The sequence below is a fragment of the Apium graveolens genome, chromosome 7 (genome assembly GCF_009905375.1).
Source record: "Apium graveolens cultivar Ventura chromosome 7, ASM990537v1, whole genome shotgun sequence".
In the NCBI taxonomy this organism is placed as follows: Eukaryota; Viridiplantae; Streptophyta; class Magnoliopsida; order Apiales; family Apiaceae; genus Apium; species Apium graveolens.
The window spans coordinates 150,755,085-150,775,729 of NC_133653.1; the positions used below are offsets into that span (position 1 = coordinate 150,755,085).

Sequence of the window (20,645 nt, forward strand, 5' to 3'; positions counted from 1 at the left end):
TAAAAATTAAGAACTCAGCTTCTATCTTGAGAGAATATAAGAAAATCTAGATCTATCTTTTATAAACTAAGTACCCCTGCATGCTTTATAGACTAGCAACACGGGTTTACAGAACTTGCACTAAAATGTACTAAACCAAGTTATAAAGCAACCTTGTCTATTTCCTTTTCTGGTGTTAGAAAATATGTGCAGAATCTTGCAGGTTTGTGACCACCTTTTGTCCAATGAATCTTGACCCTTGATCTTGTATTCTTCAAGCCGCTTTTGTAGACTTTTCCAATTCAGTGAATGAATTATTTGTTGACTAATAATCTTGAATCTTGAACGTGTATATATTATGAATTTGAGATAGTATGTCAAGATCTCCTATTGTTCTATAGAGAAGTGACATCGATAAGTATAATGATTTATCAATGACTTGAGTTCTCTATAGGTATTTTTGACTTGTCGAGGTCTCCAGTTTTCTATGTGTGAAATGACTTGTCGATATCTCTGAGATCTCCACATGTAAAAATGACTTATCGATATCTCTGAGATCTCTATATACACAATTTTACTTTTCAATAAATCTGAGATCTCTATATGAGAAATTAACTTGTCAATATCTCCAGTTCTCTACATCTTCATTTGACTTGTCGATATATCTAAGATTTGTGCATGCAGAAATGACTCCAGTTCTCTACATCTTCATTTGACTTATCGATATCTCTGAGACTTCTCTAAAAGTCATTTTGGACTTCTCTACAAGTCATTTTGGACTTCTCGAATGACTTCTCGATACACCTTGATCTGTGACTTGTCGATATCTTGATTTAGAACATTTTTCCTAGAACAACATTATTCAACTCTAATCTTCTACATCTTTTCTCTGAGGCATGATCATAACTTAATCTTCTTCCAGAGTTTGTTCCTTAGCTTGAAACTGTTCATAGAAAAATCTCCCAGTCTAATCTACTTAACATTTCTACAGTATCAAGGAATACAATTATAGAATACAAATATTAACTATCAAACAACTTAATCTTAGGATTGTCAATCTGAATTAGTTTTGTTATTATACAAGCATGTCTTGCACAACACATATGCAAATTTTGCTGGATGCAGGGTAGACAGAAGAGTACAAGTGGAAGCTGTCAACTTTCACAGCTGAGGCTGAATACATAGGTGCTGGAAGTTTTTGTGCTCAAGTGCCTTAGATTATAAATCAATTAATGGAATTGGTAATGTTAAATTCTTCACCCTAAAGGCAAGAACTCAGCTAAGGTGTTGCAGCAGATTAATTTCTGATAAATTAAAATTAATTTGATTTAATTAGAAATTAATTGGAATATGATTTATAAATATTTTAGAATTCTATGTATATTTATTTTTTCCAAAATTCAAAATTAAATTGGAATGTTCTAATTGTAAGAAAAGTTGTCTGAATGTTAATTCACATTTTCATTTTATAAAATTAATATAAGACAGAACTGAAAAAGAACAAAAGTATGTAGAGAACTGAGTTCTCGATAAGTCTAAATGACTTCTCGACAAGTCATTCTGAGACTTCTCGACAGAGTTCTCGATAAGTCTTTTTCAAGACTTCTGGATGGATTTCTCAATAAGCCTCATTATAACTTCTCGATAAATATTGTAGATATCTCGATAGTAGTTTTATTATAGAGTTATCTGCAAGTAAAAATCTTAGACTTATCAATAACTCAGAACTGGAATTCTTTAATTCAATAAATTATTTCAGTATAATACTTTTGATATAAAATCAAATCTAGCTTTATGTTGATCTATTGAATATAAATTGGAATTTCAGTCCAATTAGGACAAACTGGGTATTTATTCAACATTTTGTAAAGTCACTATCTAGTTCTCAATAAGGGTTAGGATAGTGACATCTCGACATGAGTTTTCCAATTCACGTGACTTCTCGATAAGAAAATATCAACCGTTTATTCTTACTTCTCGACAAGTCACATCTTTAGCCTATAAATACCCAAACATCTCGACATAACCCCTCTTTACGCTTTCGAGATCTCAATTGACCTAATTTCTGCAAATTTTCACCGCTCTCACTCATTTCAAGCTCTCTCTTTCTCAAATCACTTACCCACTCAAACTCAACTCTTTCAAATGGCCGCCATCAACGTTAGAGCTGTTATCCCTATGGATGGAACCAACTACTTGGCATTTTTAGATGCAAACAAAGCAACTGATAACTTCAAGTGTTTTGTCAAATTCCTTTCTGAATCCTATTTCGCAGGAGCTTTAACTGTTAATCCAGTTTTGTACTTGGATGTGCTTAACGAGTTTTGTAATTCAGCTGTTGTAAACACAATTGTCTATGATAGTCAAGTAGTCTCATTGGTGGTTAACTGCACAATTCAAGGTGTTGCTTTGGAGTTTGGTGCTGATGATGCCAACCAGGCCTTGGGCATTACCCACATATAGCATTGTGGATGCTCCAACAACCCAGGAGTTGGCTGAGTTTATGGATTTCATAAACTACAGTAAGAAGATTAATATGGCCAAGCTGAACAAGAAGAATTTAAGGAGAGAATGGTCCTTCATCTTTGACTCCATCATTAGAGCTTTCACATACAGGAAGACTGTATATAACAACATCTCCAGTGTGATGCAGAAGTTGGTGCATTCCATAGCATACAATAGGCACCTTAATATTGGTATGTTGATCCTGGAAGAACTTAGCACAAGGTTGACCATGCCTTTTGTAAGTAGAGTTAAAGAAATTTTCTTCCCTAGATTCATAATGTCCACTTTAAATAATAAAGTAGCTGACATTCATATGATTGATGGAATAGACAGAAATCAAATAGGCATTTTTAAACAGGTGTCCAAAGTCTTATTTGGTTCACTAACTACAGAGAATCAGGTAAAGGTAGCTTTAAATGTCACTGACTTCATGTTGGAGAGATTTAGAACCTACCCTTACCCTATGCCTTTCATGAGATCAAGTGCTATAACTAGTAAATATATGGCTTCGGCACCTGTAAAAGTACACAAACAGGATAGCACACAGGGGCCTTCCACAGCTGAGATCTTTTCTTCTAAACCATTAGATGCTAGGAAGCCAACTACTTCATTCTCTCAACAGGGTGGAGTTAGTAAAAAGAAGAGAGAGCGAACACCAATGGTTACTATTTCTGAGAGTGGTAAGGACCAAACAGTTATTGAGTCAAACCTGGTCAGAAAGCCAAAGAAGTCTGGAAAGGTTGAGTTGACCACTCAAATACCCACCTCTGCATCTTCTCAAAAAGATGCAGTTGTTCAATGGGGCAAAAACTGACTCTAGTGGCACCTTCTCTACAAGGTGTCACTATTGAAACAAGCTTTCTCCCCAATGCATCCTGTCAAGAGTCTGCACTCCCTCTTGAGCAGTCTCAAGAGGGTGAAGAAGTCATTTGGTTGGCACACATAGTAAGAGCCCATCAATTAAAACTCCCTCATCCATTCAGGGGGAGTTGCCAAAAATCTTTCTTGAAATCACTAATCTCATTTCTTAAATTTCTTCATCTTACAATGAGAGGCTTATATCAACTTCTCAAGATTTTCCAATAATAAGTGACACAGTTCAAGAAACTGTGTTTACCATTCATAAACAATCTTTAGATGGTGAGATGTTACATGCTGAGGTAGACCTTGATGGCACCATCACAAACACACGGATTTTATCATTTTTTACTGAAGACCTTGTGCAAGTTTCTATTGCACCTTCATGTGCACAACAATCTTCACAGACTGAACGGTTTGAGGGTAGTACTTTTGAGGGGGAGCTACTCAAATCCTCTCCAATTCAATTAGAGGTTTGTTAAGAAGGAACAACTCCCCCTCATTACCTAGATGATATTACTTTGTCAATTGAAGATGGGAGTACAATTTCCAATGATCAAGTTATTGGGGAGGCAAGCACTCAAGCACATTCAAGTGTCAGTCCCTTACAAGAGGGACAAGGGTTTGAGACCATGGTACACGATAGTAACCTGGTCAAATCCCCTCAAATTCCAATGAAAGTTCACTCTTCTAGTGAGTAATACACTATCACAACCACAATCCATTATGTGAGTCGAACTATGACTCCTGTCACAGGAATAGTTTCACCAACTCTCTCATTGACCTCATACACAATAAATCAACCATCAACCTCACACACTCCCAACCTACCTTCAACCTCAACACAACAACCCAACCTCATCTTTCAATGGCTGCAAGATGTTCAAGCTCAACCTACTACAGTGGATGATCTTCTAGTTGATCAGCATGCAGGCCTGGCAAACATTACTCAACAGTTCCTCACAACTGATATGTCTAATCAAGACTATCAGAAAATCTTGATTTGATACAAGGAGGATGTTGAAGAACAACAAGCTAAGATTGCAGATAAAGCATATAGGAATGTGGATGCATGGTTGTCTAAGGATTTCACAGTGAGCATAGAGGAGGCCTTGGCTAAATTTAGAGAATAGTACATCACTATTTTTGGAAGAATGCCAAGGTCCTCACTCCTCAAGCAGTTTATGATGCCATTACTAAGTGTACAAAGCTCAATTAAAAGCCTTTCATCATATTAGAAGAGCAGTGGAGAAAAAATTGGATGGACATCAACTTGAAGTGAAGAAACTGGTAAATCAAAGGATTTATGAACTGATGCCAACTTTTTCAGACATAAAGACTAAAATCAACAAATTCTCAGACAGACTTCAAGCTCTCGCTCTTGCACTAATTGAAGAAAATGTATCCAAGTTGAGGGACTCTTTCATAGCCTTGCATGAGGTGATCCCGAAGAAAATTACTCAGAATAATGACTCACAGGTCAAGCTTGATTAATTGTACAAGGCTAGGTATGAACCATCATCTTTGATAATGGATGAGATCAAGAATGTTGTTTAGAATTCATTTGGTACCATTTCTGCATGAAGTTCACAATCTATACCTTCCACATCCATCAACCTTCAAATACAGATTCTCCAAGATCAAGTTACAGATCTTCAAGCCTCCTGCATCTCTCTCAAATCAAGTCACACAACTCACTTCTCTAGTTACCAGTCAGTAACAGGATATCAAGACCTTAATAGACTCCCACAAATATCTACAAATGCAGACCTCAGTGTCTTTGGGAGCTATTATGGGTGCATGGGAGATACCCCTTCAGGAAACACCTCAAGCTGTAAGGACCCAAATCCCTCTACCTCCACCTACTATGCCTCTTCTCAAGATTAAGGGGGAGATGGAGTCTCATCTAAAATCCAGCCAAGCTACTATTCAAAATAAAGATGATGTTGGTATGGACAGACTCATGAAGGCAGCTGAAGGACCTTGTCTTAAACAAGGAATTTGATGAACTCCTAAAAGCCCTTAGAGTCTCTCTAAATAACAAGCATTTTACATACAAGAAGGCTATGGATAGGAACATAAATTTCCTGAGGGTGGTGATGGTGATTAAGGGAAATTTAAAGTAGAAGAGGATTGTTGCCAATGTGAATGACTCAAGAGTGGACAGATGCATGCATGTGTTTCTTTCTTATCTCCAATCAAGAAGAGCATCTGAACTGGACATCTTTATCAACAAGGTGAACACGATGATTTCAGAGGACACTCTCTTGCTTACAGAGCTTAAAAAGGGTAATGTAGTTGTATTTCCAGAAGCTTACCTTCAACCAAGCAAGGGGTGGCCTACATCTGTCCAACTTCTAAAAGGTGCAAACATTTCCAGATCCCAAAGAACCGTGTATTGGAAAAGTTGAGGCTGATAATGATATTGGAAACTGATTTGAAGACTAAGAAAATCAAGACCTTTGAAGATAAATAAATGATAAAAATTATGAGCAAATATTTGAAGAATGTTGAAACTATGTTGCCAAGAGCTCAAATTAATATAAAGATGACTTGGATAATGATGAGCAGAAAAAAGATGAGCACAAATATTCTGGCTCAAATCCAAGTCAGTCTAGAAAGGCAAGTGGTAGCAAAGTGGATGTTAAGAAGAAAGGGAAGGAGGATACGAAAGATATGGATGATTGGAAAAAAGGAGAAATAATGGAGAAGGAGGAGAAAAGAAACATAACTATCCAATTTCTAAAAGGTGCAAACGTTTCTAGATCCCAAAGAACCATGTCATGGGAAACTTGGGGCTGATAATAATATTGGAAACTGATTTGAAGACTAAAAAAATCAAGACCTTTGAAGATGAAGAAATGATTAAGATTTTGAGCATATATTTGAAGAATGTTGAAACTATGTTGCTAAGAGCTCAAATTAATACAAAAGATGACTTGGATGATGATAAGCAGAAGAAAGATGAACACAAATCTTCTGGCTCAAATCCAAGTCAGTCTAGCAAGGCAAGTGGTAGCAAAGTGGATGATAAGAAGAAAGGGAAGGATGATAAGAAAGGAAGGGATGATGGAAAGAAAAGGAGAAAGGATGAAGAAGGAGGAGAAAAGAAATAAAATATCCAAGAGGTTCAAGTATCAAAAACTCTACCAACTCAAACCCCTAAATCTAGCCAAACAAACACTCAATCTATCCAAACCTCAAAGCCTATGTACCTATACAAGCCAACTGCACACTGTCTACTCAAAATTCTTATCAAAACTATCAAAATCTCACTCGAAAAAATATCTAAACCACCTGTATTCAAGCCTCCAACTAGAACTCACTTCAAGACAGCAGGAACAAAAACAAAAGAAATTCAAGCTGATGTTGGTGTTGTCTGGAACTGCTTCAATCAGGATGACTTTCTACCAGTTTCTAAGAGCATAACAGATGATCATTATCACCACCAATTAACCGAGGAGATAGTTAAAGTTTGTGCTGTCTCTATGGAAGAAGTCAGAATTTACTACAAAGATGACACCTTCATTTTGCTGAATAGAGAAATAATTGAGATATTTTGAACTGCAGAATTGAAGAGAGTAATTAGTTTGATGAATGCTCGGGATTCAAGTACAAGGATGATGAAGGTTATATTGGCTGAAAGTTTGAGAGAAAAGAATATTAGGCATGCAAGGGAAAAGCTGAGAGGAGGAAAGTGAAAATAAATATGCTAAAGAAAATGAGTTGCTATAACAAAGATCAAATGAACTTAAGGCAAGGGGGTTGAGCAGAGTTTTTAAAGATGGACATTTTTTGAATATTAAGGAAGGAAGAGTTTCAAGATTCAGAATTCATCTTCTCAACAGTTACTTATTAGAAGAATGGTTCAAACTAGTGGAAGCTCTAAGATTATTGAAGAACTTAAAGTACTAGTAAAACTCAAGGACCTCATTACAAAAGAACCTAGTTATGATAAATTTACCTAAGCTTTGTAGCTATGTACTGGTGTAACTGTAAGTTATATAAAAATTGTATTTTGTCAATCTTTCAATCTTATTGTAATAGATTTTAGCTTGGGGTTAATCTTTTTATCAGGCATGACTTTGTGATAAGAAATCTTCTCACAAATTGGGGGAGATTGTTAGGTCCCGAATTATCGTAAAAGGGGGGTTGAATACGATAATCACTAAATTAAAAATTCTTTCAAATCTTTAGCGGATATAAGATTTAGTGCTCGGTTAGTGGTTTCGTGTTCTTGAGGTGAATAGTGTTTGGAACAATAAAACGAGGAACACAAGATATTCGGGGAAGTATATATTCATATATAAATCCTCGAGGAGTGTTGCTACACTCCGGTAAATAAATTAACCGGCTAAAATTTAAGAACAACAAAGTTCATAACTTCTACAAATATTTACAAATTAAATCCTATACAATGATCTAGATTTGTTTGTCTAAGGATTTAATTACCGGGTAATGATTATAATGCCCCTATGAATATACAAGAATTAAATCGAGAATTATAACGTTACTCCGGTGAGAAATTTAACGGATATACAAAAAGTTTGAGTTTCTCTGTAAATATTTGCTGCCATTTCACTACTCTCTTGGGAGAGAAGATGAACATAATGAATCCCCAAAAAATGGCTGAATTCTTCTGCTGTAAATGTGTAGTCTTCATATCCAATAAAATTGTGTGGCTGAGGAGAGGAATGCTCTGTGGCGACAACTTTAGTTTCTCTGTGGCGACCAAGTTTTGTTTATTATTCATGCATGTGTGGCAATCAGGAAGTACAGGAAGTGTTAGTTAATTACTCTATGGCGACCAAGGCAATTTATTTTGCCTTAGTTTATTTTGTAGCTTCTCTAGTGGTGACAGGGGGTAACACTACTAGTACAACTAATGTACTTAACAAAACTTACCAACTCTTGTGGCGACCATTATCACCCCTGGATTCCTTTTCTTTTTTTGATTTTCTTTTTCTTTTCTTTTTTTGCTTTCTTTTTGTTTTCTTTTTCTTTTTGTTTTGTTTTGTTTTTCTTTTCTCTTTTTTTTTGTTTTCTTTTTTGTTTTTATTTTTGTTTTTGTTTTCTCTTTCTTTTTCTTTTTAAGTTTAAATTGTAACTAAATTAATTTATAAAATTAACTTAAATATAACTTATATAAATAAACTAATTTAGATTTATAAAATAAAATTATTTAAAGTTAATAAGATAAATTATTTTATGTTTATTAAATAAATTATATTAAAGTCCACTAAATAAATTTATTTAATTTACCAATTAAACTTTGAGTTTCGCCAGTCCCCTGAGATGTTTAGATGTATACCCCGCGCACCTCTTCTCGTACTTTAACAGATAGACGTTCAATCCAAGTACGTTCCTTAACTTAACAATTCTTCTATAAATAATAAAAAATTAATGAAATAGTTTGAAGAGGTTATGTAATACAATCAGATTTATCCAAAATTATTTTATACTATAATCAAATTTAAAATCAATAATTTTTTTAAAATTTGAAGTATTGAACTTTCTATTATATTCAAATATAAATATTATTCTATAATAGTATAAAATTTTCTATGTTGTAAAATAAAATTTTACGATTTATGATGAGATTCTATAAAAGAATCAATAGTTTTCCACGAAACTTCATATAAGAGGTTTAAGAGGTCTAGAATATTAACCTATATAATATATAGAGAAGTAATCATTCATTAAAAGTTTTTAATAGAAAATATTAGAAATCACATATTATTCTTTTTAAAGAATAAAAGTAGTTTATTCTAAGATAATAAGAATAGTTTTTTTTCTGACAGTAAGATAATAAGAATAGATATTGGTATTAAATTCAAATATGGAAGAGTTTATCCTTTTGTAAACAATAGTCTAGTAGAAAAAGGAAATATTAGGAATCTCGTATTATTCTTCTGTATTCCTTTTTCTGCCTCCGTCTAGAAAAAGAAATCCAAAATCCCCTAATTTGATACTCCGTAATTGCCCATATAAATACATAATATATTTTCACAAACAATCTCACCCCAGGCTCCTGCGCATATTGTTATAAATCTACATAATTAACACAGAGGCTTCTATCAAATTAATTTGAAGGCTGAGTTTTGATTTGCATCTGATTTTTATTTGATTTTTTTGAAGGTTTTTGTGCGATTTATACTAAAACTATCATTATATCTAAATTATACTACTAGGGTTTTAAAGTTTTATAAGTCTAAGATGTCATCGTTTCCTGAAAACAATGTGGCTGCTGCTGCTGCTGCTACGGAAATTCAGGAATCACTGGCACAGAACCCGATGCAGTTAGCGGCGGATGCGACGACGGTGTATCAGCCGGAAGATGATCTTCTGTCAAATCTGGTTAAACCGAGTGAAGTTATGAATGACCAGAATATCTGCAATGACGCGAATGACGTGTACGCGCAGCCTGAAGCTGTTGTGTTGGCTCAGAGTGCTTCGGAGGCGGCTGCTCAGGTGGCGGTAACGGAGTTTCCTGCACTTGATGCGGGTGTGGTTAACAAGGAGGTGAACGTGAGCGTTGTTGCTAATGATCAGAACAATGGGAACAACATCAGAAACGCGGCGGTGAATGAGGTGCTTCTTCCTTCTGAAACAAACCCTCCTCCTCATGTTATGAATGATCAGAACAATGGGAACAACATCAGAAACGAGGCGGTGAATGAGGTGCTTCTTCCTTCTGAAACAAACCCTCCTCCTCATGTTATGAATGATCAGAACAATGGTAACGACAACAACGCGGTTCTGGATGGTAACAGCAACGGTAGCAATGAGGTTTTTGTAACTCCTGGTGTTGTTGGTAATCAGAACAACAATGGTAGCAACGAGAGTGTTGTTGGTGATCAGAATATTCAGAACAACCATGGTAGCAATGAGGAGGTTGTGGTTACTCCTAGTGTTGTTGGCAATCAGAACAACAATAATGGCAGCAACGAGGTTGTTATTCCTGGTGTTGTTGGTGATCAGAACAAGAATGTCAGCAACGAGGTTGTGATTCCTAGTAATCAGAATAACAATGGTAGCAATGAGGTTGAGATTCCTAGTGCTGTTGGTGATGAGAACAACAACTGCGGTAGCAACGAGATTGTTACTCCTACTGTTGTTGTTAATTATCAGAACAATGGCATTCACAGCAATCCAGTGGCTATTAATAGTGGTGTTGGGGTGGCCATTAAGCGAAAGAGAGGAAGGCCAAGGAAGTACCCGGTTGGTGGTGCTTCAGCTGTGCCTGCTGCGTCATCTCCGTCCATGGCTATGCAATCAGGTGGTCAGGTGCAAGGGTCCATTGAGAAAAGGGGCAGAGGAAGGCCGGTGGGTTCTGGGAAAAAACACAAAGCTGATGGATCTTCTAGTTTTACTGTTTCTCCTGCTAATTCAGGTATATTTGTATGAAATTTAAAAATATATATATTTGTGTGTTGTTACTAGATTTATAATATTATCTAGTTGAGATCTTTGTTTAGATTGGGTTATGTATATGCTTAAGGTTCTTTAGTGACATCTAATTATGCAGTTAGATACATGATGAAGGTTCGAAGGTTGTGTCCTTTTTTAATATTTCATATTTGTATCCTGCTTTTGTTAAAAATAACTAGGAGTGGTTATATAGTTTATTGTATTGGCTCAGATCTTGGGGACAGGATGTTATGATAAATTGTGTTGAATTGTATTGTTTACTAAATTGTTTAAGAAGAATTCTTTTGAATTTCTATAATATGGTATGTTTATAAAATAAAAGATCTACAAGGAATGGGTATTTCTCGTGGATCTAAGTTTGCAGCTTAATACAGTTTGCTGTTATCGGATGTCTTGCCCCAATTTGTATCCCAGTATATTTTTGAGTTTTCTTCTTCAGTTGATCTGTTATCAGGATATCGTAAGGATGTCGTATACCTGTACATTTATAAGATTTATTAATTCGTCATCTGTTTGATGTGTTAGATGAAGAAGGGGAAGATCCCCTGTAAACATTGTATAACTACAGAAATAAATTATAATTTATACAGTTTTTTTTTGTATTACATAATATCTGTTTATTGATGATATGTTTATGTAGATTTTCATGGCACAAGTCTTACAGCATAATGTATACTTGGTCAAGGTTTGGACCTTGAGATTCTTATTTTTTTGTTCTGGACTTAATAGTATGTATTTTTTATAATCTTGTTTAATATTAATGTGCAGGATCGACTGGTGCTGTATTCTCGCCGTATGTTATCACTGTGAGAAGTGGAGAGGTAAATTACAAACATGCTTTATTTTACCTTGATATTACTTTATCGTGCATTTAGTGATGCTGGAAACTTGATGACTAGATCGACGTACTAAATACTACATGTTATAATCTTTTTATTTTGACTCATGTATTCAGTTTGTCCTTATGCCTGACAATGATATGTTCTACTTTGTTTTTTATTGTTGAGTAGATCATGTACATAAAAACTCAATCACAAGTAAAAAATCATAAGAACCTGAACTGCTAGGTTGATCTTTCCTTGTTGTAGGATTTAAATACTTTTAAACCCTGCAATAAGTGAAAGTATAATTATGCATCAAAAGCAACATTTTGGTGATATTAATTAAATATGAATTAATTCTGCTTTATGATGAAACGATAACTTCTTAACCGGAGATTTTAATTGTGTTTGCAGTATGTACAGCCAACATTATTGTCCCTTTCTCAATATGACAAACAAGTTGTATGCGTTCTGTCGGCAAGCGGCACTCTATCCAATGTAACTCTCCAACAACCACAGACAACTGGGGGCACTGTTGTTTATCAGGTTTGTAATCAATCTACCATCGCACGTTATTTTAGTTCTCTTTGCATCTTTACCTTCTCTCCAGGGTTTTGAATAGTGAACACAAAGACCAATGCCTTCAGTCCTCAAGCAATAACACAATAATATATACACGCATGCCATGAACATTGTAAATTCATATACCCTAGAGTTAATTATATTGAGAGATACTCATAAACATTATATGTGCAGGGATGCTTTGAGATATTGTCTCTTTCTGGTTCTTTTCTGCAATCAGAATCTGGTGGCCAGCGTAGCATAAGCGGCGGTTTAAGTGTGTTGCTAGCTGTGCCAAATGGCGGCATCTTTGGTGGCGGCGTAGCAGGGCCTTTAATTGCGGATTCTGATGTTCAGGTTTGTTTATTAAGATTATATAACCGTGGTTTCCACTTTATCAGATTTGCATATATTTGTTGAGTCTATGTGTGTTTGGTTTTTGTATAAATATTTCAGTATGTGAAACTTGGATCAGGATCAGGATTTCAAGAAGCTTAATTTTTTTGTTATATTTTTTATCAATCTTTAGCCTCCTTATATAATAGGAGGATACAAACCAAATAAATGAATGATAATAATAGATACATGATCAGATACATCTCCTTAATTCTATGAACCATAATTAATGCACTCCTCAACTTCTTTGGAGATTAGTTTATCCAACATATTCCTCCCTTAAACTAATTCCTTTCGATCCTTCATTCCCATCAATCTTTTGTAAGTATCTAGCAATGTTCTGGACATCGGTTTAGTGAGCACATCTGCAACCTGATCTCGACTAATAACATGACGTAAATGCACATTCTTCTCCTTTACATGCTCCCGAATAAAATGAAATCGAACATCAATGTGTTTGCTCCTTTCATGATGCACTGGATTCTTAGCAAGCTCAATTGCAGACTTGTTGTCAATGCAAACTTCAGTTGATCTCTGTTGTGGAATCCTCAATTCACTAAGTAACCTTCTTAACCATATAGCATGACAAACACAGTAAGAGGCTGCCACATATTCTGCCTCACAGGTTGATAATGCCACTATCGGCTGCTTCTTAGAATACCATGTAAATGCAGTGTCTCCCATAAAAAACAAGTAACCAGATGTGCTTTTTCGTTCATCCACATCTCCACACCAATCACTATCAGAATATCCCTGCAATTTGTAGTCCTCAGTTCTGCAATAAAACAATCCCAGAGTTTTTGTTCCTTGGATATAATGCAAAATTCTTTTTATTGCCTTCCAGTGTGATAGTTTTGGATCCTCCATGAATCTACTTACAATCCCAACACTATAAGAAATGTCAGGTCTTGTGCAAGTAAGATACCTCAAGCTTCCAACCAAACTTTGATATAAATTTGCTTCCACTGAATTTCCTCCCTCAAATCTAGAAAGTTTTGTACCCAGTTCCATGGGTGTTGCTACTGGATTGCAATGCTCCATTCTGAACTTCTTTAATATAGCATTTGCATATGCTTCTTGAGATATAAAAATTCCTGATTTCTCTTGCTTCACTTCAATGCCAAGAAAAAATCTCATCAAACCCAAATATGTCATCTCGAACTCTTGTGTCATCTCCTTCTTAAACTCCTTAATCATCTCTTCATTGTTGCCCATAAAGATAAGATCATCAACATAAAGTGCAACGAGTAGTAATTTACCTTGCCTTTCCTTGACATAGAGAGCAGCTTCATAAGGGCATTGCACAAATCCATTCTTCTTGAAGTAGGCATTAATTCGAGTGTTCCAAGCTCGTGGCGCCTGTTTTAAACCATATAGTGCTTTAAACAATCTCAACACCATTCCTTCTTTACCTGGTTTTGCATACCCAGGTGGTTGGTTCACGTAAACTTCTTCTTCGAGCATTCCATTTAAGAAAGCTGATTTCACGTCCATTTGGTAAATAGGCCATTTGTTTTGAGCTGCTTGAGAAATTAACAACCTTATTGTCTCCATCCTTGCTACTGGTGCGAAAACCTCATCATAGTCTATTCCAGCCTTCTGTCGATAGCCCTTTGCTACCAACCTCGCCTTATATCTTTCTACTTCTCCTTGAGCATTCAGTTTCTTCTTATTAACCCATTTAACATCGATGGGTTTACATCCTTCTGGAGGTTCCACCAGTTCCCAAGTTTTGTTCTTTTCAATAGCTTTGATTTCATCATCCATTGCAGCTTTCCACTTCTTATCTTTTACTGCTTCTCCAAAGTCTATGCTTTCTGCATCAGCCACCAAACATACTAAGTGCACCTCACCATGTTCATATATATCTTGTAAACTTTGAGTTCTAGGATTCCTGGGCTCATCCTCATCTGATTCTTCATTTTCAGCATCAGAACTTGTTGCTGAAATCTTAGAAATCTGAATATCTTCTGTTGTTTCTTTTTCATGTGCTTTACTCCAACTCCATGCATCATCTTCTTGTATCTTCACATCTCGACTCACAACAACCTTCATAGCAACTGGATCAAGAAGCCTGTAGGCTTTTTGTTTTCTCATCATAGCCAATAAAAATATATTTCTTGCTCTTATCATCCAACTTTGTTCTCCTTTGATCAGGAACATGTGAATATGCCACACTCCCAAACACTTTCAAATGTGAAACAGTAGGCTTTTTTCCACTCCATAATTCTTGAGGTGTTTCATCCCCCAAGTTTGAATGTGGACATCGATTCTGAATATAAACAGCACATTGCACAGCTTCTGCCCGGAATTCTTTTGGTAATTCCTTGCTCTTTAACATTGATCGAACCATGTCTAATATTGTTCGATTTTTCCGTTCTGCCACGCCATTCTGCTGTGGTGAATAAGGGGCTGTTAAGAACCTTCTAATGCCATGTTCTTCACAATATTCCGTAAAAGCCTTTGATGTATATTCTCCTCCTCTATCAGAACGTAATCCCATGATTTGCATTCCTGCCTTCTTTTCAACCAACACTTTGAATTTCTTGAATACTTTTAATGCCTCAGATTTTTCATTTAAGAAATAAACCCATGTTCTTCGAGAATAATCATCAATGAAAGTGATGAAATACCTCTTGGAGCCATATGATCCAGGTGTGATAGGACCACATATATCTGTATGCACCAACTCGAGAGGCTTTGAAGCACGATAAGTTGCCTTTTTCTGGAATGAACTCCTTGTTTGTTTTGCCAGCACACAATCTTCATAAAAACTGCCTGTATGATCCATGCTTGGTAGTCCATGAACCATTCATTTGTTAGCCAACTCCTTCAAACCACCATAATGTAAGTGTCCAAGTCTCTTGTGCCATAAAGTTGCTTTATCATCTGACTTTGTATGTAAGCATTTCTCCTGTATATTCTGCAGATTCAACTTGAACATTCGATTTTGAGACATTTCAGTTTTTGCAATTGTCCTGCCATTTTTGTCCTTCAAGATCATGACTTTGTCACCCATAAAGACTGAGTAATCTTTTTCAAGTAACTGTCCAAGGCTCAGAATATTGTTCTTCATGTCAGGAACATAGTACACATCTTCGATTCTTCCTTGTTTGCCATCCTTTTTAGTAAAACATATTTCCCCCTTTCCTTTGACTTCTATCTTTGAAGAATCTCCAAATGACACAACTCCATTATTTATTTCCTTTAAATCAGTAAAGAGATGCTTGAGACCAGTCATATGGTTGCTGGCCCCACTATCAAGATACCAAAAAATTTCATCTTCAGGAATCATACCTTTGCAGGCCATTAGAAGAACACCTTTATCTTGTTGCTCCTCCGTTTCGACTAGATTTGCATTTTCCTCCACCTTCTTGTTAAACCAGCAATCTTTGGCAAAGTGTCCAAATTTTCCACAATTGTAACATTCTACAGATCTGCTTCCTCTTCCAGAATATGATCTTCCACCTCTGCCACGGCCTCGTCCTTGACCACGCCAGTTTTGTTGATTTGTCTGCACCTTCTCTTCAAATCTGTTGTTTATAGGACCACGTCCTCTGCCTCGAGTAAAATTCTGTCTTGCACGTCCATGTCCTCTTCCTCTACTGTATTGTGTATACAAGACTTTGTCTTTGTCTTCAACTGAAACATCAGTTTTCAACACTTGAGATTCTGTCTCCTCCTTCTTTAATAATCTTTCTGAATATGCTTGCAGAGATCCCATCAGTTGATCAACAGTCATGGTCTCTATATCATTTGACTCTTCAATGGAAATTCCAACAAGTTGCAATTTTGTATTCAAAGATCTTAATATTTTTTCATTCACACGTGCATCTTCAATCTTTTCTCCATAATTCTTCATTTGATTTACAACAGAGGAAACCCTCGTGAAGTAATCCGGAACTGATTCCATATCTTTCATATGTAAAGACTCAAATTCACCACGTAGAGTTTGTAATCGTACCTTTTTTACTTTGTCAACACCTTTAAAATTGTTCTGCAAAATCTCCCAGGCCTCCTTTGCTTTTGTTGCAGATGCAACCTTCTCAAACATGCCTTCATCAAGGCCCATATGTATAATAGACAAAGCTTGTTGATCTTGTTTAAGAGCCTTGGCAAGGGCATTTTTCTGAGCTTGATTTAAAGCTCCTTCATTCTCTGGTTCATCGTATCCTTTGTCAACAATTTCCCATGCCTCTTGTGATCCAAGCAAAGCTTTCATCCGGATACACCAATGACCATAATTTTCTTTGGTAAGTTTTGGAACAGCAAAAGAGTTATTCATGTTTGTAGGCTCTGAATTTGATACCAAGCTCTGATACCAATCTGTTGAGTCTATGTGTGTTTGGTTTTTGTATAAATATTTCAGTATGTGAAACTTGGATCAGGATCAGGATCAGGATTTCAAGAAGCTTAATTTTTTTGTTATATTTTTTATCAATCTTTAGCCTCCTTATATAATAGGAGGATACAAACCAAATAAATGAATGATAATAATAGATACATGATCAGATACATCTCCTTAATTCTATGAACTATAATTAATGCACTCCTCAACTTCTTTGGAGATTAGTTTATCCAACAATATTGTCTTTTCAGTATACTGCAAATAATTTCTGGCTAGTGATCTGTAAATCTCCTTTCTATATCAAAGTATATTTCCTGTTGGATATTTGTTTTTACTTGCAACAAAAAGTCAAAAACTAAAGTTTCTAGTTGCAAAAAAAAGTCAAAAACTAAATAACAATTTGTACTCAAATATGCCCTATAAGGTGCTTCTTGGACACAATGAAAGACTTATCCTTTCACCTAGGATTGATTCTTCGATTGTAATTTCTTTAAATTGTTCATAAAATAATAGAAGAATGCCAAATATTAGGTTAGATACATTAGAAAACATATTTGTGTAGTGTATTCAACCAACATTTTGGTACACTAAATGATGCCACTGTAACCTCTACTTTTTTTATATTAAAACATCACCTGGTACAACTAGCTGCATGATATAAAAGACAATATGTTGAAATCGCATGACAAAATCTAGTTTGCCTGATGTCTTTGTGACCTTTGTTCTAATGAGTAGTGGTTTACTTCCTCTGGTTGCAGATAATTGTTGGTACTTTTCTGGTATCTGAACAAAATATAACAAGATCGGTCTGCAACAACGTTCCTCTGAACCACGTTTCATTAGTGGGAGGAAGCCCTCCCTCTCGTGCTCTTCTAAGTGAATCCTCTGATGCTTCAAGAAGTCCATTAAACCACAGCAACGGGGGATGCAATAATGGTAACCAGCACCCAGTTCCAAATGTAACCTGGATGTGAACGCTTATTCAGGCTGAGCTAATCTGGTAGCATTTAAGGTAGCACCTTTAGTAAACTCATCTTGTGGCAAAATTTTAGGAATTTTGTTTTATGGTTTTGTAAGCCATGCAGGAGCAATTTAAGTGACTGAACAACACAGCAGTGAGTAGGTTTCGATATCCACCATGTGTTTTAGCCAACTATGGAGTTCCGAAACTTTTTCTTTGTACTGTGAATTGCAAGTAGAACAGAGACGTTATTTTCCCAATGCATTTGTGTTATCACTTATCTGCTACTACCATTTTTGTCCGGATAAAATTATTGTTTACTTTCTTATTTATTTGTATTACTTAGTGTGTTATAATTGTGTGAACTATGTTACTCCGACTCGTCATTTCTGGCTGCCATACCCGTGTCGATCCGACACGACACGGGACACGACCTGAAATACGTGTTAGACCCGGCATTCAAAAATCTGACCCGTCATCCTCCTCGTTGCAAAGATTATAAGTGATATTTCAGATCTTTTCTTCTAATGATATCACATAAAAAGAGGAAGATTATGTCGCAGAAGGCCCAGAATAAATGAAGAATTGAAGATGAAAGAAGAAGATGGAAAGAAAATGAAGAAAAGTAAACGACCGTGTATATATATAGCATATGTATATATAAAGTAAATAGTAAATGATAGATGGATGTATGGATGTGGACAGTTGCATGTCTAGATTCATTTTTTAGATAACAAAGCTGAAGTCAGCTGTCTTCCACAACATTTTATATTACTATTAATATTAATGTTTATACTTTACATGTTGACTTCCAGTACCAAACATTACTGTCTGTCCATTTTAAAGCGCCTCTTATTTTAAAATTATTATGAATTTTACCAAAGAGTAATAATAATAATATAAATTAAGTAAATAACATTTATTATTTATTTTATAATATAAAAATATTTTTTAAATAATTTAAATTATGTCGTGTCCCCGTACCCATGTCTAAAATTCGGACGATGTCCCCGTGTCCTATATTTTCGGAGGTGCACACTCGGATACGTGTCGTGTCCGACACTTCGTACCCGATTCTGAGCAACTTATCTATCCAGAAACTTTTTTGGGTGTGGGCGGTTTGGAGGACGAAGAACAACTCCAATGATTCGGGTGCCAACATGCCACATGATGTAAATTATATTATTATTAATTTTTTTTCCTTTATCTTCATACACATCATTTTCGAAACCCTAATTAGAAAAATGCTACAATACTTAGCACCCTACAAAAGAAGCCAATTTAATGTCTTATTCGTAATTGAACATAACAATCTGCCAAGTAAGTTGGCACTCTACCTTATAAGATGACAATTTTTAGCATCCCAAGTTAGCACCACATGCCACCTTACTTGATACCCCATTTGCATTCCAACAATTCCAGTACAGCCCTAACAAGGTGGCATGTGTCATGCCACTTGGCGTTGGCAGTTCCTTCTAAATATTGGTTAGTTTACAACATTTGTACTATTTAGCTTTGAACTGCTATTCTACTTTGGATGGGAGTTGTGGAGAGAAGCAGGACTGTTAATAGACCGGATTAGCGGAAGACATTGAATAAGGGAGAGGGCCTGTTTGCAATGTCTCAACCAGTAGAGATGTTGAACAAGGGATCCGGACTTGTCTGTTTTTGTCCGCTTGAGCGTCAAAAGATAAAGGGATGTGAATCAAAATTTGCATGGAGGTCTTCAAGGGAGATTATACCTTGGCAATATATACTGGATATTAGACGGGATTATAATTTGTAATTTTTTTCTGAAGCCCATCATCATGATCTCTCGAACTAGTTCTTTTATAATTGTTTATTATTGAAATAATTGCATTTTACACCCTTAAGTTTGACCAAAAATCAATTTTATATACAAATTTTCAGAAATTGCAGTTTGCGTTCGTTTTCTTTAAAATTTAATCCATTTTGCACCATTTTTGCCAAATTTTGTCAAATTTTTAGCCCAAATTCTTGTCCTTAATAATATATATAATCTATTCGTTATAAGAAAATATGAAATATATTGTATGAGATACCAATTAAGGCTAAAAATTTAGGAAAAAAAGGTGCACGTTGAATCGGATTTTAAAATAGAGAGATGCGAACTGCAATTTCTGAAAATCGGTATACAAATTTGAGTTTTGACCAAATTTAAGGGGTGTAAAATACAATTATGTCTTTATTATTTTATTTAAAATTTCAGTAGTACAGACCTTCCCTACACTTGCTGCGTTCATACTTCTTGGTCATTTTTGTTTCATGGTATTAAGTAGGGGATATAATTGTAATCCTTTAGACTTTTCAATTTCTTATTCGTTTTGTAAAAAAATAGTGAAGAATTATCGAAGAATTATAATTATTTAAATTATGCTATCTCACGTTTATTTTGTTGGAGTAGAGGATATGATTATAATTTCCTCTAATACTTAGGGGATTAGGTATTATTTTATCCTCTTCTACAAATCATTTTAAAGATTATAATCCCCTTATTATATTCCTATATGAAACAAACATAGGATTGGAAAATTTAAAAAAATATATTCCAATCTCAGGTACTATCCCTCAAAATAAACATATGATAAAATTTTAAAGGATTAATTATATTTCAATCCTACACTTAATCCTTCCAAACAAATATATGATAAAATTATTTAATTCATAGGATTAATTTTGATGGAATTAATTATTTCCGAATTATTATCCCGAAATTAAAATATTATAAAACAAACATGATGTGGCGCCCCAAAATTCGGGGTCA

The 20,645-nt window shown here is 35.3% G+C and overlaps 1 protein-coding gene across 1 annotated transcript; it reads left to right on the top strand.

Moving 5' to 3' along the window:
• Positions 1 to 9,363: 9,363 nt before the first annotated feature.
• LOC141672080 (uncharacterized) lies at positions 9,364 to 18,190 on the top strand. Its single transcript, XM_074478578.1, has 5 exons — positions 9,364 to 10,735; positions 11,542 to 11,594; positions 12,009 to 12,140; positions 12,351 to 12,512; positions 17,658 to 18,190. The coding sequence occupies exons 1-5, from the start codon at positions 9,559 to 9,561 to the stop codon at positions 17,871 to 17,873; spliced, it is 1,740 nt and encodes a 579-aa protein (XP_074334679.1). The 5' UTR covers positions 9,364 to 9,558; the 3' UTR covers positions 17,874 to 18,190.
• The last annotated feature ends 2,455 nt before the right edge of the window (positions 18,191 to 20,645 follow it).

Excerpts from the sequence above, each read along its gene's own strand:
- LOC141672080 (XM_074478578.1), top strand. The coding sequence starts at position 9,559 with ATGTCATCGTTTCCTGAAAACAATGTGGCTGCTGCTGCTGCTGCTACG. Across the intron at positions 10,736-11,541 it reads TGTTTCTCCTGCTAATTCAG|GATCGACTGGTGCTGTATTC; the intron begins GTATATTTGTAT and ends ATTAATGTGCAG. Across the intron at positions 11,595-12,008 it reads TCACTGTGAGAAGTGGAGAG|TATGTACAGCCAACATTATT; the intron begins GTAAATTACAAA and ends TTGTGTTTGCAG.